The sequence below is a fragment of the Pelodiscus sinensis genome, chromosome 9, assembly GCF_049634645.1.
Source record: "Pelodiscus sinensis isolate JC-2024 chromosome 9, ASM4963464v1, whole genome shotgun sequence".
NCBI classification, from domain to species: Eukaryota; Metazoa; Chordata; order Testudines; family Trionychidae; genus Pelodiscus; species Pelodiscus sinensis.
This window is the reverse complement of record NC_134719.1, coordinates 25035021-25062927: the sequence shown is the minus strand read 5'-3', so window position 1 is coordinate 25062927 and position 27907 is coordinate 25035021. Positions and strand designations below refer to the sequence as shown.

General features: G+C 44.5%; 1 protein-coding gene across 1 annotated transcript in view; it reads right to left on the bottom strand.

Annotated features, from left to right (window-relative positions):
• Positions 1 to 27907, bottom strand: part of AK5 (adenylate kinase 5) — a 171204-nt gene that overhangs the window by 2405 nt on the left and 140892 nt on the right. Inside the window, exons 11-13 of the mRNA XM_006129565.4 lie at positions 27643 to 27809; positions 24092 to 24208; positions 12971 to 13150 (exon numbers count right to left, since the gene is read on the bottom strand). Of these exons, the coding sequence (XP_006129627.2) occupies positions 12971 to 13150; positions 24092 to 24208; positions 27643 to 27809 (464 nt within the window). The remainder of the gene's footprint in view (positions 1 to 12970; positions 13151 to 24091; positions 24209 to 27642; positions 27810 to 27907) is intronic.

Sequence of the window (27907 nt, the reverse complement as noted above, 5' to 3'; positions counted from 1 at the left end):
ATCTAAACTTCAGGCCTGCTCCACACTGTTTGACCCTGGCAGTTTTTATTAGGTTCCTGACAGGGCCTTAATTGACTACAGGTGCTTCAATTAATCTGTAGTAGCCCTCCCTAGACTACAGGGAACCATGCTTTAATTAGCCCTAAGGTTTATATATTTCCCCTCTAGCACTGCTTTCTCACAGTGCTTATTCCTTAATTTTAAAACCACTACATACTGACTGAAAGAACTGGGTTTGTTTAGTTTGGAAGAGAGTGGACTCAGAGAGGACATGATAGCAGTTTTCAAGTTCCTAAAAGGGTGTTACAAGGAAAAGGAAGAAAAACTGTTCTCCATGACCACCGATGATAGGACAAGAAGCAATGGGCTTAAATTGCAGCAACAGAGGTTTAGGTTGGACATTAGGAAAAAGTTCTTACCTGTCAGGGTGGTTAAACACTGGAATAAATTGCCTAGGAAGGTTGTGGACTCTCCATCATTGGAGATATTTAAAAGCAGGTTAGACACATCTATCAGGGATGAGCTAGATCAGAAGTCAGCAGCCCCTGATATGTGGGGTGGAAGCTCAGCTTTGCCCCTTCCCCCTGCACAGCGGGGGAGCCCGTGCTCTGGCTCGAGCCTCAGCTGCGAAGCTGCAGGCTAGAGTGGGCGGGGGGAGCAGTGGCGAGAGAGGCACACGGGAACATCCCTGGGGCTTCCTTCTTTGGGAGGAGGCGGGGCTGGGCCTGCTCCACAGAGACTGTGCAGCTGACCTACATGGTGCACCAGGCATGAGCTGTGGGTGGGGGCAGGGAGCCCCTTCCTCAATGCTCTGCCTTTCCTGGCCTGGCTGGAGTTAGCCCTGGGCTCTGCATTACCCAGCCCCGGCGCTGCAGGCAAAGGAGGGTATATCTAGACTGCAGGCTTCTTTCGAAAGAAGCTTTTCTCGAAGAGATCTTCCAAAAAAACTTCTTCCAAAAGAGAGAGTCCATACTGCCACAGTGCATCGAAAAAGTGATCTACTTTTTTTGAAAGAGCGCCCAATATCACATGTAAGCTGTGATTACTATGGACAGTGGCCACTTGTGCTTTTTCCTGGAAGCCTCTTGAAAACTCCCTCTTCTGCATCCACACACCCCTTTTCCCAAAAGAGCTCTGTTGGAAAAGGCATTCTTCCTCATAGAATGATATTCACTGCTGTCAGAAAACCCCCTGCATTTTCGATTTTCTTTTGAAAGAATGCTGTGGCTGTGTCTAGACTGGTAAGTTTTTCTGCAAAAGCACCTGCTTTTGTGGAAAAACTTGCCAGCTCTCTACACTGGCCGCTTGAATTTCTGCAAGAACACTGACGATCTCATGTAAGGTTGTCAGTGTTCTTGTGGAAATGCTATGCTGCTCCCGTTCGGGCAAAAGTCCTTTGCGCAAAAGCTTTTGTGCAAAAGGGCCAGTGTAGACAGCTCAGATTTGTTTTGTGCAAAAAAAGCCCCGATCGCGAAAATGGTGATCGGAGCTTTTTTGTGCAAAAGCGCATCTAGATTGGTACAGACACTTTTCTGCAAAAAGTGCTTTTGTAGAAAAGCGTCCGTGCCAATCTAGACGCTCTTTTCCACAAATGCTTTTAACGGAAAACTTTTCCGTTGAAAGCATTTGCAGAAAGAAAATCATGCCAGTCTAGACGTAGCCAAGTAGTATAGTAATTGCTGCTACTGGGTCCATTTTGCTTGGGATTTTCTTCTTTTGTTTGTTTCTGTGCTGCCTGAATGATTACTTTCAGTCCCTGTGGTGGCCATTTGACAAGTAAGTCTATAACATTTGTTTTCGTATCTTTGAGGTTGTGTTGTAAAATGTTTATGTTGATTCTTTGTCTTCAGCTTTGATACAGTTGACCATGACATTCAACTGATTTGTTTGTGAACATAAGGGACGGTGGATGGAGCCTTCCCTAAACAGAAAATCCTTAATCTGTTTAATAATTTAAATGAAACCATTTTCCTAGCTGCAGCACTAGCAAAATGGCTCGAGCATAATTATGTAATTAACGGTGAGTTTCCATTAGCAACTGGTAGTCTGTGGAAATGTTTGCATTGACCCAGGTGGTCCACAGGGCATGCGGTGGTGCGCCACCCCCACTCCTCCCAGGAGAGTGACATGACTCAGGGAAGGAGGGTTAAATCTTGGCACACCACTTCAGAAAGGTTGCTGACCCCTGATCTAGATGGTGCTTAGTCCTGCTGTGAGGGCAGGGGATTGGACTTGATGACCTTTTGAGATCCCTTCCAGTTCTAGTGTTCTATGATTCTATACACAAAAGGCTCTCCATAACTAGATCCACCTCAGCACCTTCCCTTCAGAAAACTGCCTTAGAAAAGAGGGGGAAAGGATATGTTTTATAAATGTGTGCAAAGGTTAACAACTCTGGATTCTGGTGGATCCAATGGAGATGGGGGGTAAATTCTAAAAATCAAGGATACCTTGCAGTCTGTCTTTTGCTCTCCCTTCTACCTATTGAAATTGTTCAGGTGATAATATCCATAGCTGTCATATCCCAATAGACAAGGCTCATGGGGTAGAGGAACAACTTCCCACAACTACACTCTGAGTTCTCAGGAGGATAAAAACAGGCTGTGTCTAGACTGGCCAGTTTTTCGGGAAAATCAGCCGCTTTTCTGGAAACACTTGCCAGCTATCTACACTGGCCGCTTGAATTCCGCAAAAGCACTGACTTCCTACTGTAAGAAATCAGTGCTTTTTGAAGAAATACTATGCTGCTCCCGTTCAGATAAAAGTCCCTTTTGCGCAAAACTTTTGTGCAAAAGTGCCAGTGTAGACAGCTGAGATTTGTTTTGCGCAAAAAAGCCCCGATCGCGAAAATGGCGATCTGGGCTTTTTGGAGCAAAAGCGTGTCTAGATTGGCTACGGACACTTTTCTGCAAAAGTGGTTTTGCAGAAAAGCATCCGTGCCAATCTAGACGCTCTGTTCCGAAAATGTTTTTAATGGAAAACTTTTCTGTTAAAAGCATTTCCGGAAAATCATGCCAGTCTAGACGTGGCCATACAGTTAGGGAAGGCTCCATCCACCATCCCTTATGTTCACAAACAAATCAGTTGAACGTCATGGTCAACTGTATCAAAGCTGAAGACAAAGAATCAACATAAACATTTTACAACACAACCTCAAAGATACGAAAACAAATGTTATAGACTTACTTGTCAAATGGCCACCACAGGGACTGAAAGTAATCATTCAGGCAGCACAGAAACAAACAAAAGAAGAAAATCCCAAGCACAATGGACCCAATAGCAGCAAGTACTATACTGCTTGGCTAAGTCTAGACTTGCATGATTTTCTACAAATGCTTTCAACGGAAAAGTTTTCCGTTAAAAGCATTTGCGGAAAAGAGCGTCTAGATCCGCAAAAGCGTCCGTACCAATCTAGACGCGGTTTTGCGCAAGAAAGCCCCGATTGCCATTTTCGTGATCGGGGCTTTTTTGCGCAAAACAAAATACCGATTTGTCTACACTGGCCCTCTTGCGCAAAAGCATTTGCGCAAGAGGGCTTTTGCCTGAATGCGAGCAGCATAGGATTTCTGCAAGAAGCAGTGATCTCAGACAATAGGAAGTCAGTGTCCTTGCGGAAATTCAAGCAGCCAGTGTAGGCAGCTGCCAAGTTTTTCTGCAAAAGCAGTTGCTTTTGCGGAAAAACTTGCCAGTCTAGATGCAGCCCTTCAGTGCTTCAGCCATGGAGAGTTGGGGCTGCAGTTACTGAGGTAGGTAGAAGCTGTCTGTCCATGTCATCAGCACAAACCATCAGTGCTCGATCGACAGCTACCAAGCTGTTTGACTTAGTAGGCCCTCTGGGGCAGAAGCCAACCTGGTTGCTGACAGCCCTTTGTGGTGCAGTAATCTAGTTTCACAGCCATAATGACTGCTAGTACAGGTTTTATTTATTTTTAGTTAGGAGTCTGCAGTAGGGCCAGTCATACATGCATACGTACCATCTCGTCCTCCAGTCCACACGCAGGACAGCGTGTCAAGTATGGAAGAAAGAAGATCAAAAGCAAGACGACTATCTACCTACCTGGGTTTCTGCAACTTTGTCCCGTCTCTGCTTGTTCCTTTTCCTCAGCCTGAAGACATTCACCTACCTCTCTTCTTCGGACATCGAGACAGTAGTAGGACTGTTTAGACTATTCCTATTTTGGGTTCTGACCTCATGCCAGGTTTCATTTGTGACAACTGAATTTTATGCTCGTTTTCTAAGTTTAAAACAGCTTTTGTTCCACCTATTTTCATTTGTCTTGGTTAATACATAGTAATACAATTACAGTGCAGGTGAAGAACCTGTATTCCAATAAGGAGGCTTCAGTCTTGATCTAATAGAAGGAAGAACACTCTTCCTTCGACTTCCCTTAACCTGCATTGCAGAAAGAGTACATATGTTGGAGTAAGAAATCCTCCATCTCAACATTATTTTGAAATAATTGGCTTGCTGTGTAGACTGGCATTTTGTTATTTCGAAATAACGTCAGTTATTCCGAAATAACGCTGCTGCGTAGATGTACCCTTACAGACTAACATGGCTATCTCTCTGAGACTTAGCCTGAATAAACAGTTCAGAGATCTACAAACACAGAGGTTTAGTGACATAGGAAGTTATCACAGAATAAGCTAAAAATGTGAATTTAAAGCACAGCTGCTATTCTACACAAACGCCCCCATGGAACTTTTATTCCACACTAAAAGTGATGTGATTTAGTACTTAAGCCACACCTCAAAAAGAGTCCTTCTGAGGCTCAGTCTACATGTGAACGTTATATTGGCATATATTGGTTATGTTGACAAAGTCCTCCATGTACACACAGCTATGCTAACTAACATCACTCAGGGTATGTCTACACTGCATTCCTCTTCTGAGACAGGAATGCAAATGCAGACAAGTGAAATTGCAAATGAAGCACTGATTTGAATTTCCCATGCTTCATTTGCATAATCACGGACTGCCGCTTTTCCGAAATAACATATTTTGGGAAAACGAATGTGATCCGTGTGGGGTTATTTCGAGGGGAAAAAAAACCCTTTCCTTCAAAATAACCCTCATTTTGAGGAGTAAGTGTTATTTTGAAGGCAGGGTTATTTTCTTGAAATAACCCTGCATGGACTGCGTTCATTTTCCCGCAATACGCCATTTCGGAAAAGCGGCAGTCTGTGATTATGTAAATGCAGCACGGGAAATTCAAATCTGTGCTTCATTTGCAATTTTGCTTGTCTGCATTTGCATTCCTTGCTGGGAAGAGGAATGCAGTGTAGACATACCCTCAGAGAGATGTTGTTCCTATGCTGGGAGGAATAACTCCTATCAGGTTAATTGGCCTATATGCTGGGGCCTGTGCCTATAATATAGTCATAGGACACATTCTATGTTAGGACTCATGAGGAGCTGCAGCAGAATTACTATTGCATTTTACACTCACACTCTGCCTTAATCCTTACTAATTTCCTGTGCAAACAAGCCCTTAGAAAAACTGCTGCACCGGTGCCCATTAATTTTATATTTTAAAGAACTGTCCCTTGTGACCTTATTACCCATAATTGTCAGTTATCGTTTCTCTCTGAAGCAGTTGAGAAACGACGGGATTGCCGCTCCCCGGGGTGAGGTGTCACAAAAAGTAACCAAGAGGGTCACGAGGTGGTGTTAAATTTTATTACAATCTAATGCACACTCTCACTTCCCCAAATATCCTAAACCTTTACATTCAAGTATTCTCCACCAACCTTTAGACAGACACATTGATTATATGGGAGAATCACTGTTCTCTCAGATACATTCTCTATAACAGGCTGTAACAAATGTAGCGATCACAGAAATATGCCACTTCAAATAAAGGCTCCTCCACCTGAAAAGATTAACACTCTAAAATAAACAGTGTGGGTTGCTGTCAGAGACTGGACACTTGTACACCAGATGGTCTATTTACAATTTCTATGAGTGACGGGGATTTTTGTAACAGCAGCGCAAAAACTCTGCAATAAGTAACAAAAACTTTTTTTCTTCTGCTCCTTAATCAACACGACTTAACTACTTTTCACCCTGTTTTGAAAAGTACAAGGAAAAAAATGCATCTGCTTTGACATCTTGTAGGCTAAACTTCAGACTGAAATAGGTATTTTTTATGATTCCCTGAAAATCCACTGGGCCAAGCGACTTACATTATTTGATAAGTGCACACTCCTTTTATTTAGCTGTCTATTTGAACATGAAGTTTCCTAGGAAAACACCTACTCAGCTGCTGTAAACCAGGTTGGGGATGTTGCTTAATTGCCTACGTATTGCTGTTTAATATTACTGATTAAACTCCCACATGCTGTCAATACATCAAGCTTTAAAGGATGAGTCAAAATTATCAGAATTTTTGTGTGTCAGTAAAAAGCATAACTCTGGGAAAAGCCACAATTACATCAGACAGCCTGGTTTTTAAAGGTAGTTAGGCACCAAAAGATGCAGACAGAAGCTAATGGGCTTTTCAAAAGCACCAATGTGCCTAACTCACCTGGAAATTAATGGGGGTGAGGCACCTATCTGTGAGTATGTCTACACATATGGAGTGGTGTGTGTACACACACAGCATGCCCAGCTAAAAAGCGTATAAACAGGAGTGTAAAGAGTAAGGCTCTGAAAGGCAAGTAGTAGACTACTCCTGGAATGCCTCAGCTACAGCCCCTATACAACTTTCCAGTGCAGGCAGAGCTTCCCATGGCTACAATGCTGTTTTTAGCCATGTAGCCACAGGGAAAGGCTCTAGCACAGGAGTGGGGAACCTACAGCCTGCAGGCCATATCCAGCTTGCAGCTTGCCTTGATGTGGCCCACAAGGCCCAGCTCTTGCTGCCCCCCCGCAACAGTAGTGGTGCGAGCTGGCACTCCAGTCATGGGGGGCTGCCATGGCTGGAACGCTAGCACCAACTCTCTGTGGGGGTGGGGAGCTCTGCGCCTCACAGGCCCGATCTAGGCAAGCTGAGGCCACACTGGCCTGAGGGCTCTGCCTGGCACTGGGGAAGGAAGTGGCTCTGCACACTACAGGGAAATGCTCCCTGCAGGTACTGCACCCCATCACTTCCCATGGGCCTGGAATTGCAGCCAATGGGAGCAGCAGGGGGTTGTGCCTGCGCAGAACCACTTGTGCTCCCTGGGAGCTGCACCAGGTGGGTGCCCCTATCTCTTGTCCCATCCTGCATCCTTGTTCCACTTCCATCCCCGCTCTGCTGCTGTGCCCTCCCTCCTGCCCAGACCCCACACATGCCTAGCCTGCTGTTGCATCTTATCTCCTGCCCAGACCCTCTCCACCCCATTCCTGCATTCTCCTTCCTGCCCTTATCCTGCACTCCCACCCCACTCCTGCACCCTCCCTCCTGCCCTGACTCCCACATCCAGCCTACTCCTGCACTCTACCAGACTCTGCACCTCCAATTCCAGCCCACTCCCCAGCAGGCCCCTTCCAAACACTGAACCCCTAATTTTTGGCTCCACCCGAGTTAGGGAGCCCCACAAAACCTCAGATCTAGAGCCCTAAAACCCCAGAAGAGTTAATCAGGCCCTGGGGGGAAGCCCTGAGCTACATCACTTTCCCCTTAGCCCTGGGGCTGAAGCCTGAGGGAAATGAGGTGAGTGTGGCTTTTTTTTCCTGCTTCTCAGTTGAGGGCCACATCTGTGAGGGTTTTTTTAATCCTTCTCACTTGAGGACCAGGTCAGTGAGGATTGTTTCTTTCCCCGAGTGGCCCTTAACTGATTTTTCTGTGGGTCAGTGACTCCTGACCCAAAAAAGTGTCCCGCCCCTGCTTTAGCAGGAGAGAAGCAGCCAGGAAAGTTTCAGGCAGGAGGATAGAGAGGAGGGGAACCTCTAGCCCCTCCCTGCAACTGAAGCCATTCTTCACTGCCTCTCCCTTGCCAGAGCCTTTCACTGCTATGTGTAGCTACCAACCACAGTGAGAAGCATGGATGTAGCCTGCCTTTCCATGTGGCGTGTAGCTAGACATGTGGTGACTGGAGTGTACACAATGACGTAAGGGTAGCATAGCTTGTATACATTAGAAATCCAGCCCATACAAGTGTTCCCGTAAGCTGAGTGCTTGAGTGACCACCCAGGAGAGATTCAAATCCCCTCCCCCCCCCCCAGCTGATTAGCATAGCACCCACACTATCAGCATGTGTTTCCACTGCCTCGATGCACATAAAATTTATTCTGCACATGGATAGAAAAACTAGAACATTGGCCCACACTACTTCATTTAACCATTACGTTGTGAAAGACTACTTATAATTCCTACCCTCAAGACCTCTGTCCCTCTGGATAACCACACTTGATGGCTATAAGAGTAAAACATATTTTAGTTTCATAATTTGATTTTGTATTAGAAAAAAAATCAACATTTGCTACAAAATAGTTTAGCTGACAAACCACGTATGAAGGAATGCTCCTGAGATGCAGCCTGCCCTATATAATTGGGTCTTTGTTTATATAGCCCTTTCTAAAAAAAGCACCCCATTTGTTTTAGCAGAGTTGGATTCACATGTGGCAGTCACACATAATAAATGTGAGTATGATTCCATGAGTTTGTTCTTGCACCTAGAATAGACTTTTGCCAGCAGTTTTCCTATTTTTTTAATTAACGCTTGATGTTTGCATTTTTGCGATGAAATTTTGCCCTTTTTACTATTTTTCTGTTATAATCAACAGCTGCCATGAAATGTCATAGTTCACTAGTTAATTGCAAACTACTAACATCAGCTTTCTGAAATTAGTGCAATGGTTTTGTATTTTTGAAAAACAGCACTAAATAGTATGAATGCTTCTGTATTCTGAAGTTACAGTCTTTGTTCCTTTCAAAAAGTACTTTCTGTCTTGACATGTAGGATAAGAATAGTCTGTAAAAACAATCTGTAGTTGTTGTCACCAGCTGGTAGATGGTACGAATCATAAAAAACTGAATTACACCCCCCCCCTCCCAAATCAAGATGTTAAATTCCTCGCCTGGGAAATAACTTCTATCCTACTGTTACAGGCACATTGCTCTGGGTTTGGAAGCTTTCTGCTCAAATTGAAAATATGCAGATTAAAAACAAACACCCTTGCCCCCAAGTCCCTTCAATTCTATCACCTTTCTTTTGTCTGATTAGATTTTCTGTGAAACTGCACACCAGTGTGGCACACTACCTATGCCTCTGCTCAGCTGAGCTTTCTAAAGATTCACTATCATTTATTCTGGTCAGGATCACAGACAGGGGAAACGTGTATATTAACATTCCAATCTTTTTGTTAGTTATAGCTCTTTGACTGCTGAACAGAAGCAGTTAGCAATTATCTTTTGTTAAACAGTGAATTCAGATGGACCTGACATTCTGGCCACAGTAATCTGACATTGCCAAATCATCATTTCAAGAATCCTATTGATTTCAGAGGCAACCAGACCAGACTCCAAAGGTTCATGGTCTCCATAAGGCCCTCAAAGCTTCTTCCATGTATATCCTAATAGTAAATCTAATGCAGTCAATGAGCAAACTAAGGTTTAATGTTCAAGCTCTTTATAAAATGTGATCCTCCCTCTTGATGGCTCACACCATGACCTTCTCCATCAGCTGACCTTCCCATCTCCTTTGCTGGCCACCAATTACATCAGCAAGGAGATGATCTGTCTTATATTCAAAGAGGGTCACTCAGGTGTATCATGGTGCTAAACATCAGTGGGGAAAAGGACTCTTCAAAACAAAGACTAACAAGCCTCGCTCACAAATATTTCAAATTAGATTTAAACCAATAAACAGGGTGAGCTACATTCATATCCTTTTTGCCTGCGACCTAAAGAGGGGCAAAATACACAATCTTAAGAAAATGTATACCCAGGAAGTGAGGAACACAGTAAGAACCCATTGTTAGGATATGATAATGTGCTCTGTGTCTGTTCCTTTCAACAGGGCAGTGGGCAGGGCCCTGAACACTAGTAAGACCAAGAAAAGGGAGAAAGAGACTTTCAAAGGCAGTGACAAATGGACCTTTGAATGCATTTCTGGGTAGAGTGAAACCTATGGACACAGTTAATGGCTGAGTCTGTAAGAATCTTGCGACTGACTGACATATTGATTCTCTACTCTCCAATGAGTTTGCAGCCTAACTGGACAATGAACAGATTGGCAAAGTAGGGATGGAATAAAACAAAATAGATGACTGAGCAGGCGGCAATGACAGGCACAAAATGGCTTCATCTAGACTGGCATGATTCTCCGCAAATACTTTTAACAGAAAAGTTTTTGCCAGTCTAGACGCAGCCAATGTGTTTATTTTGTAATGCCCCCCATTGCTACATTAAGAGGGCAGAGGGTACTTGGCTTTAGTACAAGTGGAAGAGAGTATTTTTTAAACTAAAATTAAACACCCAAAAATACACCAGATGCCTGATTCTGTACAAGGGATATTAGATATTGTGTAATTGAACAGTTGTGTAACTGCACAAAATATTATTGATTACACGACTATTCGCTAGTCCCCAAGGGCGGGGCTGGCAGCCAGCGTACTCCTGACCCCGTTCCCAGGGAATCCTCTGCCACTCTAGGCTGCTGCCTGTCTATCAGAAGCAGTAGTGGAGGGAAGAGGGGGGAAGGGGCAGGCGGATCTGGTGCTCATGTACTTGGTTAATTATGTGCTCGACTACACATTGACATCTCTACTCTGTACCAAGTAAATGAGACGTTATGACAAGAAACTAGAGCAGGGGTGGGCAATAAGTTTTGATGGGGACCACTCCAAGAACTTGGTAAGTGGTGAAGGGTTTGCCATGGAGCAGCACAGGAGTAGCTGCTAATGTTTCTGTTTATCAGTCTGAAGAATTTATCAACAGGCCAGAGAAAAATCAACTGTCTTGATGAATTTTACTTGAAATAAGGATCAGAGTGAGGAATATACTTTGAAATAATTTCTCTTGAGATATTAGGCTTAATGAGTGTGTTTTGTTTATTTTGGCTTAGTAACTTACTTTGATCTGTCTGTTTTCACTTGCAGTCACTTAAATTCTACTTTTTATACTTATTAAAACATTTTTAATTATCAAACCTAGTGTAAAAAATTATTACAGGAAGGGGGCAGGGAAGGAACAGCTGTGCATATTTCTCTTTCATTGATAAAGGAAGTGACTCTGATGAACTTTCTCTGCGTAAAACTTTTATACAGAGTAAAACTGATTTGGTGGGGTTGGTCCCTGTTGAGGGTTGTGTTCCTGGATACTGCGTAGGACCTATAGCTGAGTTCTTCCAGAGCTGAGCTGGTTCAGTATCTGTGTTGCTCTGCTGGGGGGGCTGTTACCCCAACTCTGTGCCTTGCATGGGGGAGACGAGAGCTTCTGACCCAGCAGGACAGGGTGGTGGGGAGACCCAGAAGGCATGTAGGTGGGCTCAGTGGTATGATCAGCACATGGGGTGACAACCCCAAAGGATATCTCTGACTGAACCCATCACACAAATATTATTTTACCAACTACAATCTGTTAACATAGTAGAGGGGTTCCCAAACCCTTGCTCATGAACCTTTTGCAGTTCTTTTACAGGTAAAGTGCAGCTTGTGAGCCCCCTACGTCCATTTGCCATCTACCAAACTAAGGCAGAGGGAGCTCAGGGCTTCTGCCTTGAGGCAGGGTGGTGGAGCTAAGGGCCTCTGCCCTATAGGAAGAGGAGATCTCAGATGGAAGCAACATCACAGGCATCGCCACTGGCCCTTTCCTCAGGTGAGTCCATTCTGGGTGTAGAAACCCAAGCTGGAACTGAAAGATGTAATTTACTTCCTAATGCCAGCAAGAATGGGTGACTGGGGATCCCTGGGACATGTATGATTCGGATCTTCTTTCTGCCCTCCTTTAAGGTGGTCTGTGAATGAGGGGAGGGTGCACAGAATTTCAAGGCAGTTTAGTACATCAATCGATTAAACACACATTTGTTTTGCTCTTGCAGCTCTATGAAGTGCTGATTATTTATTCTTTTTACTTGAACAAGAGTCATGCTTTGTGTTGACAAACATGCTATGCTATGAGGGTCAGATTCTCAGCAGGCATAAAAAGATGTGGTTCTCCTGAAATTAGTGGCCCTATGCCATTGATACCAGTTGAGGATCTGCGCAGGAGGGAGTTTTATGTGTCACAACAAGGTGTTTATGACAGACTTAATCTGCTGTCCTGGCTGCAGAGAAATACACTCTGGCTATGTCTACACAACAGGCTTCTTACGCAAGAAGCTTTTTTTCAGAAGAGCTCTTATGCAAGAGAGCATCCACACTGCAAAAGCGCATTGAAAAAGTGATGTGGTTTTGTGAAAGAGAGCGTACAGACTTCTCGAAAGCGCAAAAATGCACTTGCACACAAAAAACCCCTGTTCCCCATCCACACACACCTTTTTGCACAACAGCTATTGCGCAAAAAGGAGTTATTCCTCGTAGAAAGAGGAATACCTACACCGGAAAAACCCCTCTGTTTTTTCGTTTTACTTGCATAAAAATGCACTTGAGGTGTGGATACGTCGTGAGTTTTTGAACAAAAACTCTGTAGTGTAAACCTAAGCCTCAGATTGTTTAAATAAAAGCTTTTAATAGGAGAAAATACAGTGGTTTGTGGTGCTGCATGGTATTCTAGGTGTATCTGCCCTTTTAAGCTTTAAAATTGTTTTGCAAAAGACAGAGATTTGGCTGCAGTTGTTGTATATTGCAGGCTGCTCCATTGAGCGTTGAAAGTAACAGTGTGTTTTACACAGACTCTTTGAAATTGTCAGTGCCAGCTTGTGCACAGGAGAAAATAAATTAAGCAAAAGAAAGATCAGATCAGATCAGAATATGAGCTTTGTGGGAAACTGGCAGGAACTGAACAGTTTATAAATGGCCTTTGTTTGAATCACTCACCCTGAAATACCATTCATCTAATGGAAGAGGAGAACAATAGCTTAATTCAAAAGTTAAGCAATTTACCTTGCATAAAGGTGTCTTCTTTTCATAATATGCAATCATGGGCTCAGTGGCTTGATAGTATGATTCAATTAGCTTCGTGACAGTTTCGGCATCCTCAATGCACTGACTCCTCTTCAAAAAGCGACTGCTCATGGTCTCAGAGGAGCAGTCCATAAAGAGCACAAGTTTTGGCTCCCCAATCTATAGAATTGGAGAAACAATAACCAGTTCAAATGCTGAGCTGGAAAAATCTGGCTTTGTTCATTAACCCTGTTTTTTTCTTCTTCTTCAGATAACTGTAAAACACAAGCTAGCTGGTTAGTCATATAATTAAAGCAAGCCCAACTCTCTGCAGCAAACAAGTGAGTTAATGCATTTAGTCCCTTTTCTATTTGTGATTTGTCAGAAGCAGATTATTGTTAATAAATAATCATGTTATGCAGCAGTACGGAGAGGCCTCAACCAGGAGAAGGGCCCTACTGTGCTAGGTAAACACATTCAAAGATACAGTACCTTACAAGCATAAAACCAGACTATGGCTTTGAGAATTTGTTTGCTATCTGCAGTTATCCGACAAATGTTTTAGGCAAACAAACTCCAGCTTCTGGAGTGCCCATTAGACATATTCAGGCTTTGCTGTTCAAGCTGTGTGACTAATCACCTGGTAAGGTTTTTAACTCCATGACTGGATGAATATACTGTGGATAGTTTCATGTGTAGCCACATGGTTTCACATGAACATGTGTAATTGCCGGTAGGTAAAAGCAACTATACACAAATGCATGTAATCTTGTGTCTGAAAGCCCCCAACTGTTTATGTAAACAAAACCCTGACTATCTGAATAGCGGTTACACAGTAAATGAAGGGGTTTTGGAATGCCATCCAATGTAATTCACTGTATTTCCTCACACAAATGTTCATAGGTATTTCATCACAATATTTGCCTAGATCTACTTGAAATGTAACTCTCCATCCTTATGGCCCCAGTATGAACAGAGAAATGTATTCTATCACTTTGATTTATGCAGTGATACATGGGTTAGAAACAATTCAAGAAGAAACCTTGCATTGCGTGCTTCTCAAACTGAGAGGCTCCCTTCCTTGGGGAGGCTCTGACCTTTTCCAAGGGAGACTCAAGTAAATCAAGGGAAAATGAAACAGTTTTCTTTCTTTCTTTTGACATGACAAAGACACAGTCCACTTCTGAGCTGAATTGAAGATTACATTATACACATTTACTCAAGCCCGCTGACAGGAGAGATGAGAGATGATCCAGCAATTCAAAGGGTCCCGGGACTTCCTGTTACCTCTTTGGGAGTGGTATACTGCAGAGTCCTGCATCGCACAATTTATGCGGCTCTAAGGGTGGGGTGGGGGCATAGTGAGCTCCAGATGGCGCAGAGGGCTTACTGCCTGATCCCACCCTTTCCACCTCAGGGTCTTCCCCTTCAGGAAAGCCTGGGGCCGGGGCCTCTTCCTACCTTGCCCAGGGGCCTGCAAAGGCTGTCAGCTCCCCTGCATTTACTTATTCTCATCTGAAAAAGAATCTGAAAAAATAAGGGGGGAAAACCCTGGATAGGTTGCACTGTTCCCATGTTACAAAACACTGGACAGTCCCTACGCAAAAGAATAAATGGACACAAATCAGATATCAGGAATGGTAACATACAAAAACCTGTAGGAGAACACTTCAATCTCTCTGGACACACAGTAGCAGATTTAAAGGTAGCCATTCTGCAACAAAAAAACTTCAGGAACAGACTTCAAAGAGAAACTGCAGAGCTAACGTTCACCTGTAAATTTGATACCAAGGCTGTGTCTACACTGGCCACTTATTCCGGAAAAGCAGTCACTTTTCTGGAATAACTTACCAGCTGTCTACACTGGCCGCTTGCTTTTCCAGAAAAGCAATGATGATCAAATGTAAAATTGTCATTGTTTTTCCGGAAAAACTATGCTGCTCCCGTTCGGGCAAAAGTCCTTTTCCGGAAAAACTGTTCCGGAAAAGGGCCAGTGTAGACAGCACAGTAGTCTTTTCTGCAAAAAAGCCCCGATTGCGAAAATGACGATTGGGGCTTTTTTTGCGGAAAAGCGCGTCTAGATTGGCCCTGGACGCTTTTCCGGAAAAAGTGCTTTTCCGGAAAAGCATCCTGCCAATGTAGACGCACTTTTTCCGGAAATACTTATAATGGAAAACTGTTCCGTTTTAAGCATTTCCAGAAAAGGGTGCCAGTGTAGACGTAGCCTATCAGTTTAGGATTAAACAAAGACTGTGAATGGCTAGCCAATTACAAAGCAGTTTTTCTTGGTGTTCACATCTCCACATCAGCTGCTAGTAGTGGGCCTCATCCTCCCTGACTGAATTGACCTCATTATCGCTAGCCTTACTCTTGATTGGTACTCTTTTCTTATGCCTGTATATTTATACCTGCCCCTGAAATTTCCACTTCATGCATCTGATGAAGTGGGTCTTTGCCCATGAAAGTTTATGTTCCAATAAATCTGTTAGTCTATAAAATGCCACAGGACGCCTTGTTTTGCAGATCCAGATTAACATGGCTACCCCTCTGATACAAAATATCTTGTGTGTGTGTCAGATATTCTCACACAAATTTGGAGGCTGATTCCCAGTAGTTAATGTTAAAGGATAGTTGTGAATGTCTCTTTTCACATTAGGTTAAGAAGGCTTTTCATGTTGGGTTAAGTGAACTCTTTTGCAGCCCAGTCTGCCAAAATTGTCCTTTGATACTGTGTTTTGTTTGAACAAGAACCGTAAGACTGAGTCTAGTATGTAAGAAACTACATCATAAAATCATAGAAATGCTGAACAGAAAGGGACCTCAAGGGGTCAAGTCCAGCCTGATGCACTGAGGCAGGATCAAGTAAATGTAGACCAGTAGTTCTCAAACCTCAGTACTGGTGACCCCTTTCGCATAGCAAGCTTCTGAGTGTGACGCTCTTACAAATTAAAAAACACTTTCTATACATTTAACACTGTTATAAATGTTGCAGGCAACAGAGGGTTTGTGGGTGGAGGTTGACAGCTCACAATCCCCATGTAATAATCTTGTGACACCCTGTTTGAGAACCCCTGACCTAGACCATTTCTGACAGGGGTTTGTCCAACCTGTTTTAAAAACCTCTAGTAATAGAGATTCCATAACCTCCCTAGGAACCCTACTTCAGAACTTAACTAACCTTGTATTTGGAAAGCTTTTCTTAATATCTAACTTAAATCTCTTGAACTAAAGAATAATCCCGTTACTCCTTATCTTACCTTTATTGATCACTGTCCTTTTTATAATGTCCCTTCACATATTTTAAAGCTGTTTTGGGTCACACCTCAATCTTTTTCTTGCTTCAAACTAAACATTTTTAAAACATTTTCTGAATAGGTCAGATTTTCTAAACCTCTTACGATTTATGTTGCTTTCCTCTGGACAAAGTGTGTGCCCAATACCAGACACAATACAGGCAGTCCCCGACTTACGTCGGATCCGCAGTTACGAACGGGGCTGCCCCAGAGTACACGGACTGCGGGACCTCGCGGTCCTACCACCCATGTACTCTGGGGCTTTGATCTGCGTCTCCCTGGTCTGCAAAGCCGTGGGGGGGCTTGGGCAGCGAGGCACCCCAGGCGCACCTGGGCTGCCCCGCCGCCAGCTTCCCCGCGGCTTTGCAAAGCAGCGGGGGGGGGGAGGCTCGGGCAGCGGGGCACCCCAGGCGTGCCTGGGCTGCCCCGCCGCTGGCTTCCCCGCGGCTTTGCAAAGCTGCGGGGGGGCTCGGGCAGCGAGGCAGCCCAGGCGTGCCTGGGCTGCTCCGCTGCCAGCTTCCCCGAGGCTTTGCAAAGCGGCGGGGGGGGGGGGGGGCTCGGGCAGCGGGGCACCCCAGGCGCGCCTGGGCTGCCCCGCTGCCGGCTTCCCCGAGGCTTTGCAAAGCCGCGGGGGAAGCCGGCAGCGGGACAGCCCAGACGCCCCGCGGCTGTCCCGCTGCCGGCGTCCTCAGAGGCTTTGCTCCCCGTCTCCCTGGTCTGCTGGTCTCCAGCAGACCAGGGAGATGGGGAGCAAAGCCGCAGAGGACCCAGGCGGCGGGACCGCGGTGCGTCTTGGTCCGCTGCCCGTGTCTTCCTGGTCTGCTGGGGTGGGGGGGGGGGGGTGCAGCTAGTATGCCCCTCCCCAGCAGACTAGGCTTTTCTCCGGACGCCTGTGGCAGAGCAGCTGGGGTGCTGCCGGTTGGTCCCGCAGCGCCGCTCTGGGCGCTACTGGTCCAACCCAGCAGCACCCCAGCTGCTCTCGTCCTGATTCAGCCGCTGCTGGTCAGTTTCAGCAGCGGCTGAATCAGGACGCCTGGGGCAGAGCAGATGGGGTGCTGCTGGGTTGGTCCAGTAGTGCCGAGGAGCTGCTTAAACTGACCAGCGCTGACTACAGGAAGCCCGAGGCAGAGTTGCTCTGCCCCGGGCTTCCTGGAATCAGCTGCTGATCAGTTTCAGCAGCAGCTGACTTGGGGACGCTTGGGGTTCTTAAGTTGATTCTGTATGTAAGTCAGAACTGGTGGTCAGTTTCAGCAGCGGATGAATCTGGACGCCAGTGCCGACTTACATACAGATTCAACTTAAGAACAAACCTACAGTCCCTATCTTGTACATAACCCGGGGACTGCCTGTACTCCAGTTGATGCCTTCCCAGTGTTGAGTGGAGTGGGACAGTTAACTCCATCTGTTACATACACCCCAGAATATTACCCTTTTTTCCAATTGCATGCCGCTTTTCCGGAAAAACTTGCCAGCTGTCTACACTGGCCACTTGAATTTCCGCAAAAGCACTGACGATCTCATGTAAGATTGTCAGTGCTTTTGCGGAAATACTATGCTGCTCCCGTTCTATGCGCAAAAGGGCCAGTGTAGACAGCAGAGATTTATTTTCTGCAAAAAAGCCCCGATCGCGAAAATGGCGATCAGGGCTTTTTTGCGGAAAAGCACGTCTAGATTGGCCACGGAAAAGCATCCTGCCAATCTAGACACGCTTTCCCAAAATGTTTTTAACGGAAAACTTTTCCGTTAAAAGCATTTCCGGAAAATCATGCCGGTGTAGATGTAGCCACTGATTGCTTAAGAATTTGTTCCATTGTCTTTCCAAGTATTGAAATTAGACTGACTGGTCTAAAATTTCCTAGCTCCTTTTTGTTCCCCTATTTAAAGACAGATACTAATGTTTGTCTTTCTCCAGTTCCCTGGGACCTCACCTGTCCTCTATGCATTTTTAAAGATAATCGCTAATGGTTCTGAGATTGCTTCTGCTAGTTCCTTAAGTACCCTAGGATGAATTTCATCAGACCTTGCCAACTTGAAAACATCTAACTTACATAAATAGCCTTTAAACTATTGTTTCCTAATTTTGGTTCATTTTTCTTTTCCCTTGTACTTAATATTAATTGTGTTGAGCATCTGTTCCCATTAACCTTTTTAGCGAAGCCTGAAGCAAAATAAGCACTAACAACCTCAGCCTTCTTGATGTCATCGGTTTTTAGCTCGTCTTCCCCACTTAGAGACCTGAAATCCTACACATTCCTTTATCCTTGTCTTGCTCTTCTTATTGCCTTTTATGTCCCTTGCAAGGTATGACTCATTTTCTATCTTACTTTGTTAAATGATCAATACATGTAATGAGAATATTGGCTATGACCTCCATGCACATATGTCTGAGATCCTTTGAAAGGGCCTCCAGTTAAAAATCCTCCCTATTCTTTTCCATCACAGCAGGGATTTGAAGGGCTTCTCTCTAGGAAAAGATAAAAAAGAGCTCCCTGGAAAAAGTGTGTATTCCTTTCATTAATGACCATGAACTAGAGAATGTGGCCATTCACTATAAAAGAGCCTTAATTGACTGACAGGTGGACCTCCCAGAAAGGAAGATGCTTTTCTGGAGTCCATTCTTTTAAGCAGGTAATATCTTCAAAGTAAGTTTTTAAACGTAAATATTCCACATCAGGTCTACAGCAGCTGAAGAATAAAGGAAAAGGCTTGGACTATGCATTATTCAGCTTTGTTTTCTACCCCTTATATTCTGAGGCAGCTGTAACATCTGATCTTAGGCTGCGGGAGCCTCTGTTTCAGTTACAAGACAGGCTTTCATTCTTAGGACTTTTCAGCACAACCAAAGAAAGACAAATGGCAGCACTGGCTGAAATGTTGTCTTTTGGATTTAAAATTAAGGAACCAGAAGCAGTTTTAAATATGACTATCTGTGCCTAAAATAAATGCTCAGATTGCCCACTTGTGGCAAAGTTATTAATGAGTTAATATTTACCTCCAAAATGTTACCTTCCAGCCCTCTGCTTTTGGGAGCCAGGGAGTGACATTCATGAAACACCATCTCCCTCCCCCCCCTCACCTCAGGCGTCTGCGAGAATCAAAGACAAAGCAATGAAAAGGCCGGGGAAGACACACCTAAACTGCTTCAGACCAGGGTGATACAATTAAGGAAACACCCCAGCCTCATTTGCATTAAAGATGGAACAGAGGGACATCTCATTATCATACAGAATGGAGAGCAGCTCTTCCAAGGCAAGAACCGCAGTGAACTATGGGACACGGAAAGCAGAGAAGCACTGCCTGATGGTCAATCCCTGCTCCAGATGCTAATGAACCTAGGCCTGCTCACACCCAAATTAGTCATTATTAGACCAATTCTAGTAACGATCCTGTTAACCTCTAAAATACTGAAACTGCCTAGTTGCATTGTGAGCTCATTCAAGGAACATCACCCATAACCAGGGATGATCAGTCTCTTTTGTCTCACCTCTTTCTCTTTGAACTATCCCTATAAAAAAGCCTATCCTTGCCCCAAGAAAACTGTTCTGATACCTGGACTTAAACTGCATCAGTTCCATAGAGACTTCTTCATCTCCTGTCTGATCGTGCTGGGGGCTCTGTTCTGCTTTTCTCCTGCCCTCTGGACCCCCGGCTACCATCATCATCTGGGAACCCCGATCAGTGCAAGCTCCGTGGAGTGGTGAGGTCTCTCTCTCTCTCTCTCCCATCAACTATCTCTCTAAGCATAGCCTCCTGACCCTGCCCTATGTAAACTGTTATATGGTTACCTAACATTTGTAATCAGTTTCAATTTAGATTTAATATTGTAATTGTTACATTTAATATTGTAACTCTTTGATATCTATTCACTACTCAGAAATAAATAACTTTCATTGTTAAGCTGGTTGCTTCTCTCTCTTTCTTTCTCTTTTGCTCACTCTTCCTTAAAGGGTGTTGTTTTGGCTTCCCCATTCGCTCTGCAACAACGCTTCTTGTACCCAAGCTAAAGATTCCTGTAGTGAGCAAAATCCTGTGGGGTTTGCTCATCGTGTGGTTTACCAGTGAATGACTGTGGTGTGAAAGTGGGGATAGGGGGTGCTGAGCCTGGAGGCTTATGAGGATGGCAGCTTAAAGTGCTGTTTAATCCAGCCCACAGAGTCCAAAGGCACATGAAGGTGCAGTGTGGCATTGCTGTGAAATCCAGCCAGCTGAGTCCAGGGACATATGAGGGTTGAGTGCTGAGTACCCAGTCCTCTCAGACGTGCTCTGATTAGTGGACCTAGTTTAGGACCTAGTTCCTGCAGGAGAGCTCCAGTGAGAGGGGGAATTGGCAGCAGGGAGAATTCAGCTCCATATGAGAGCACAGGTAAGCACAAACAGCACATGGATAGAATTGTTAACCTTCCCCCAGTCCCATAAGAGTAATCCTTATAAATGAGCATACCCCAGAGTATTGGGCAAATCTGGTAACAAATACCACAGCAAGATAAATGGGCCAGTGTCTGCTCACAGTTATGAGGGTACTAAGGGCTCTGTTGACTGACAGGTAACTATGGGTACGTCTAGACTACCGCGTTTTGTCGACGGAAGTTTTGTCGACAGATACTGTCGACAAAACTTCCGTCGACAAAGAGCGTCCAGACACATTGAGTTCTGTCGACAAAGCAAGCTGCTTTGTCGACAGAACTCCGTAGTCTGGATGCAATGTTACAGGCAATAACACCTTCTGTCGACAGAGGCATAACACCTTCTGTCGACAGAAGGTGTTATGCCTCGTAAAATGAGGTTTACCAGCGTCGACAAAACTGCTGAGTTCTGTCGACGTTATGTCGACAGAACTCAGCGGTAGTGTAGACGCTGGTATAGTTTTGTCGACAAAAGTCCACTTTTGTCGACAAAACTAGGTAGTCTAGACACACCCTATGTTACCTAGCATGGTAAACCAGGCATATTTGACTTTTGAAAAGTCATGTGAGTCTCCTAAGACTGCATTTAAACCCACCTACTCTGGTATTATCTTTTTCAATATATAGAGAGGAGTCATACTTTTAGTCTGAGTAATTTTATTCCAGATTAATGGAAACAACAAGAATGAACAATGTTTGCATGTCCTCAGTAACATGCTGCTTCAAACTTGCCCTGCAAAATAAGCAGAATTCTAGGGATTTAAAGGTGTGGTAATCATACTGATATGCCACATCTGCAGGCTGACACAGTGAGGTACTGAGTACCCTCGACCCCCATTGTTATTATATGGGTTGAAGTGCTCAGCACCTGACATGAGGATCTCAGCACCTTACTGAATTGAGTCTGTAAGACTCTGTCTTTTAAATTAAAAAGGATCTAATTTCTCAAATTCCTCGGTAAATACTCTTCTCTCTTAGCTTAATCACATATAAAGGAGAAAACTAAAGAGTCAAGAGAAGAAGAAAATGACCTTAGGTTCAATGCATTTAAGAATGGTTTCTAAAATGAAAGCAGCATCGTAAAACAAAGATCACTCTAAGCTTTGTTGTCAAGACAACCCAAGGAGTGTTTGTGAACAGCGAAATGATTCCAAAATTGCAAAGATGAATTAATTCCTTGTCATTTCTAGAAGCACTTTGGGCAACCTTTTTCGTGTGTGGTAATAGTAGCTAGCAAAATGTACACACTGTAAAATGAGCTTTCCTCCTCAAAAAAACACAGCAAAGCGCTCCCTTTTACTGAACCTTTCCCCAAAACGGGAGCACTCTGCTGTAGATTCAGCAAATTTTATGTCACTTTTGACTGAGAGATAGCTCTGACCCACAAACTTGATGCTCAACACACATACCAGAATATATCCTGAAATTCCTTTTTGGTGCATGATTGATGCAGATCTCTCCCTCAATCTCTCTCTTATTTTGGACTTAGACTCCTACATATAGAGACCTACAAATTCGGTGATGCCTCCAACAAGATACGTACATTAAAAAATGTGACTGGGAGAATATGTCAACTGAATACTAGTCCTGGGGTGCATGGATTCATGAGGAAATTAGTCTAGGGACTCTAAGCTCTGTAATTATTGCTATATGAGCTATTTCTGAAGTTTGCAATGATTTTTGCATATGTTGCATATATTACCTCTTGTCATTCATTTAAATTTAATGAATTTAATGAATGACTGCCTCTGTCTTTCTTCAGTAGAACATAAATGTCCTAGAGATGGCTCTTGGGAACTTTTATTAAAATGTTGCCACCAAATTGAAAGGATTCAACCCCTCTGTTGATATTGCTGCCAGCGACTTTTACTTCTTGAGATTCTGCTGAAGATTAAAAAAAAATCCAAACAAGCAACTCTTGCGATGAATTTGATTCCACCTCATGTGAGTCTGTTCTAAGTATATTAGAGTAAGATATGTCCCCCACCTCCTCCCACACCATTTTAAGTTACACAAATCTAACACAGCTGAACTGTCAATACATTGAGTATGAGCCTGAAAACCTGTGCTCAGTTGTATGTTTCTTACTTAGGCTACTGATTACTCTATATTCCCTTGAGTAAAGCTTTCTCATTTGAGTAAGGGTTTGACATTCATATCCTATTTCAGGTACAGTCACTTCCAATAAGTGCAATCTATAAATGTATTTGTCTGGTGGTGCTGCCCTTTGCCCCTTTTCCCTTGGATTCAGAGTTTCTCAGGTCTTGCACCCCACGCTGCAAAGACATGAGTTTGCAAGTCGAGTTTATCAGCGGCAGAGAGAGGACATTTTTATAGAAGTCCCTTTGTTAAATTGGCATTTGCTATCAGAAAGAGACATGGGAGAACTTCTTAATTTTGTGCACAGGGAGATGCTAATGGACCAAAAACAAATCTGTGACTTACCCAACTTTATTGCTAATTACATTGACTGGGCACTAAAGCCATTTCTCCCACCACCTGTGACTTTTGTGCTTCTTTTGTAGTGAACAGATTCTATATAAAGCAACTAAAGGTCCTTATGTGTGTGTGTGGGGGGGGAGAACATGACATGAGGACTCAATAAGTCTTCACAGCATTTTAAATAAGTTACAAGACAATGTGTAGGGTGAAGGTGCAATATAATGGAATACACAATTATTTCCCCCCAGGATATGAACTAATCAGCCACTTCTGTTCTGCTTTTTCATTGTGCCAGTGAGCTCGTGCAAATTTAATCCAGGCACTTAGAGAGAGAGGAATATTTTTTTCAGACTGAGAAATCAATAACTGAGACTTCTCTGTAGGACTTTGTGCATAGTGAGAAAATCAATAACTTTCTTAATCTTTGTAAACCACCACACAATACATTGCAAATGCTTTTTTGAGTATTTCAACATACCTACCACAATAATTTGGCTTGTGCTTTGCTCAGTCGCAATGGTTACAAGCACTGAGCAATCTGACTCAGCCTATAGCAACAGCTTAATACCAATGATACACACATCTGATCGTGCTTGAAATTCTGTTATTGCATTTTGATGAGAGTTGTAGCAGCAGCACAAGCAAAGTATAGCTACAGTCAGAAAAATGACTCTCTAAATGGCAGAGTCTGACTAAACTGAATTGCTGCTGTCTGTCTTTAATGTAACTTAAATGGTTAAAATCAATTTTTATTCATTCTGGCACTACAGAGACCAATCGGGCGAGCACTCTGGATTCACTGTATTGCTGGATGCCAGATCCCCAGTGATCAACAGCAACTCTACTCTGTTGGCCAACAAGTTGGAGCAGCGGCTTATAAAGAGTCATCTCTGCCAAAACTAGGGATCCGAGTAGCTAATTTGTGGATCAGATGCAAGTTGAATTTTAATGTCAGCAACAATGGGAAATAACTTGATGTTCACCTTGCACTGAAATTCTTCTCCTTGCTTCACATTCTGGGGATACCCATCAATCAGAAATCCCTTTGTGTCTCCTAAACTGGCAATCATGGCTTCCTTCAGGAGCGCCAAAACAATATCCTGTATTGAAGAAAAATAATTATTTGGTTACTAATAAGTAGTGCTTTAAAGGGCTCCATTTTTACACATGAACTTTAATGCTATATCTTCAGGAACCATCATAACTCTGCTTTGCTTCAAGCAGGTCCCTTGAAGACAGGCCTTATTTTGCTAGCTTCCCAGGCAGAAGATAGTTTGCCACAAGGGAGGAATAGCTTTCCCTCAGGAAGTTATGTCCGGGGGGAAAGTAGCTTACATATCTAGGTACTGTCCTATTGCAATCCCCCCTTGGGCAGGGGTCAGGGAAGAGGGTTGGGGTGTGTGTGTTGTGAGGTGATAGTACAGTACCTATAAGAAATGTAAGTGTGGTATGAAGTGCAAGGGGCAGGGAGTTGAGGGATATGGGTGAGGGAGAACTCAGGGCAGGGGCATAGGATTCGTGGAGGGCTCAGGTTGGGACGTGGGATGTGTGGGGTGCAGAAATCAGTGCAGGGTTGGGCTGTGGTGGGTACAAGAGTTGGAGAAAAGGGGTTGGTAGGTGTGGGAGGCCTAGAGTGGGGGGGTTCAGGAGGGGGGACTCAGAGCTGGGGTGTAGAGGGTGTAGGGGGTTGTGGGATGGAACAGGTCAGGGGATCCGGATGTGGGGGGCTCAGGGCAGGTTGTTTGAGGGTGTGGGGGGAGTTTGGGGCTGGGGGGGGGGCTGGGAGGGAGGTGATCACCATGCTGTTCGGCTGCAGATTCCTGGGATGGTGGGGACTGTAAAGCCTGGCTGTACAGGCACCAGGGTGGCAGGAAGCGCACTGCCTAGATGCCCAAGCACTGGAGCTGGAGCCTGGGTGTGCTGTGGCCACGTAGCCCTGGGTGCTGGCAGCATCCAGAACCTCACCCCACCTGCCCAATCTCTCACCAGGGTGTCTCATGAGGGCGCACCAGCTTATTTTCACCTTTCTTTGGCTATGTCACACAACCCCAGAGCTAGGGTCAAAGGCCAACCTGTACTGGATTTTCCAGACTCTTTCCTGTTGTGGATGTTGCTGTGGGACATATCTGAGTCTCAAAATCTATTTTGACTCCCCTGACACTCCCCTGTAATAACCATGCATGACTACACTACTACACTGAGGTAAGCCATGCATGACTACGTTACTAAACTTGGGGTACATTGTATTAACACAAAGTTGTGTCTTTGTTCCCGGGGCACTATATGCACTTTCTCTAGTTTGGAGGAGGGATGCTAATGTAATTTCTGCATTATCAGCCCTCTGAAGTCCTCCTCCTCCCCCAAAGGTCTACACATACTCGTTCAAGCCAGATTTCCAGGGACCAACAAGCAAAGAAATATTTTTTGGATAAATTGCCTGGTTTTAAACCAGCTGATGGGCTTCCTTCTGATCCTGCAAATGGACAGGACCAGTGGCCCCTACGGGCCCCAACTACTAACATAGGGTTAGATGGATTAGACCAACTCAGGTCCCAGAAAACTGGGTGCTTGTTCTGAGTTGAAGCCGTGATGAACTTGTGACTTCGAAGAAGGCTACATCTAGACTACATGCCTCTGTCACCAGAGGCATGTAGATTAGGCTAGCAGGCATAGGAAAATGAAGCAGCAATTTAAATAATCGCCGCTTCATTTAAATTTACACGGCTGCCGCGCTGAGCCGACAAACAGCTGATTAGCTGTTTGTCGGCTCAGCGCTGTAGTCTGGACGCGCGGGTGTCGATATCAAAGGCATTTGTCGACCACCCAGGTATGCCTCCTGGGATGAGGTTTACCTGGGTGGTCGACAAATGCCTTTGATGTCAACACCCGCGTGTCCAGACTACAGCGCTGAGCCGACAAACAGCTAATCAGCTGTTTGTCGGCTCAGCGCGTCAGCCGTGTAAATTTAAATGAAGCGGCGATTATTTAAATTGCCGCTTCATTTTCCTATGCCTGGTAGCCTAATCTACATGCCTCTGGTGACAGAGGCATGTATTCTAGACGTACCCTTCCCTTGGGAGGTAAGCTGAAGAACTGCTTGGGTCAGAATCCATGTTAACTTTAGGGGTAATTCTCGTCAGCTTATTAGCATGCCCGTGGGTTCCTTTATTGTGGTTAATGTTTTTTCTGTAGTGCTTCAGAATGAAGCAGGCTTGCATAGAAAGTGCTGTGTGGTAACTGAAGCAATCACACCTAACCAGCCCTGGTGAGAAAGCAAGTGTCCTTGGGCAACCTGACAGTGCTGCAAATAACACAGTGAAGCCAGGAAGCTGTGAAGCCTGGAAACACTCCAGTCAGAAGGTAAGCAGACATGGGACTTGAACAGAAAAGCAACAACTGGGGTGCTGAATCACTGAGGGGAAATAGAGGAGCAGTTGCTCTGCACTGTGGGGACATCATAATGGCATTATAACGGCGCTTCACAATCTGAATGGCAATATCATGGCATCTTGTTGTAAATAATGAGAGAGTTTGTCCCATCAGACAAATGGGGGAGGATAACACTATCCTAGACTCAGCACTCCTTGTAATTTCCTATGGTTGGCATTTCTCTCTCTCTCTCTCTCTCTCTCTCTCTCTCTCTCACACACACACACACACACACACACACACACACACACACACACACACACACACACACACACACCACCTACCTTGATCTACAGAGACACACACACACACACACACACACACCTCCTACCTTGATCTACAGAGACACACACACATACACACACACACACCTCCTACCTTGATCTACAGACACACACACACACACCTCCTACCTTGATCTACACACACACACACACACACACACACACACACACACACACACACACACACACACCCCTCTCCTACCTTGATCTATGCACACTTGCTGCACATCATACTGTCCCTCATTCTGGCCCGCAGCCTGGCCCCTTTATGCTTCTCAGATAGGGTGGGGTGGGGAGGGGAGGTTTCACTTCTTTTTAATCTGGGAATTATTATAGTAAGGGGGATTTCCTGGCACAGACTGCAATAACAGCCCTTATCCTGCTTCATGATTCCAATCTGTTGGCATGCAGCTATTCTGGGCTGCCAGCTTGATCGTTAGAGAGCCACCAAATGCTCTAATTTACATTGAAAGCCTTGCCAGCCCAGGACCAGCTCAGATTTTGGAAGCTGTATAAGTGGCATGAAGTTCCTTTTGCTACTCCTTCTGTGTTGCACCTCTTCCAATATGTAGCATGTCATCTGGCCCATTGTGTATAATAATTAATGCACCATAGGGAATGTATTGGTATGGTATGAGAAGGGATAACTACTTCCCTAGTATATAAAAGAAAGAGGAAAGCCACATATCTGGGAATTAGGACTCTACCAAGGCTTACTTTCCCCTCAAATGGGAATACATACCAGTGCTGCTTTCCTACTTCCACACTTTTTGAGGGACACCTCCTACCTGCTTTAGTATGCAAATGAAACAGCAGCTTACCCCAGGGACTGGTTCGCCACATTCCATGATGTCTTTGATCAGTTTGCTCCTCTCTGATGATGATGATGATAATTCACATTGGAGGAGGTCTCCAGTGGACAGATGTATAAATCCATATTTCTGTGCTAATTTTTCACACTGGGTTCCTTTGCCAGAGCCAGGGCCACCTTCATAAGGGAGAAAAAAGAATCAAATTAGAAAAAAAATTGAAAGGAGATGAACATTTGGCTGTTTTATTAATCACTGCTGTTGGGAAAATGTGATG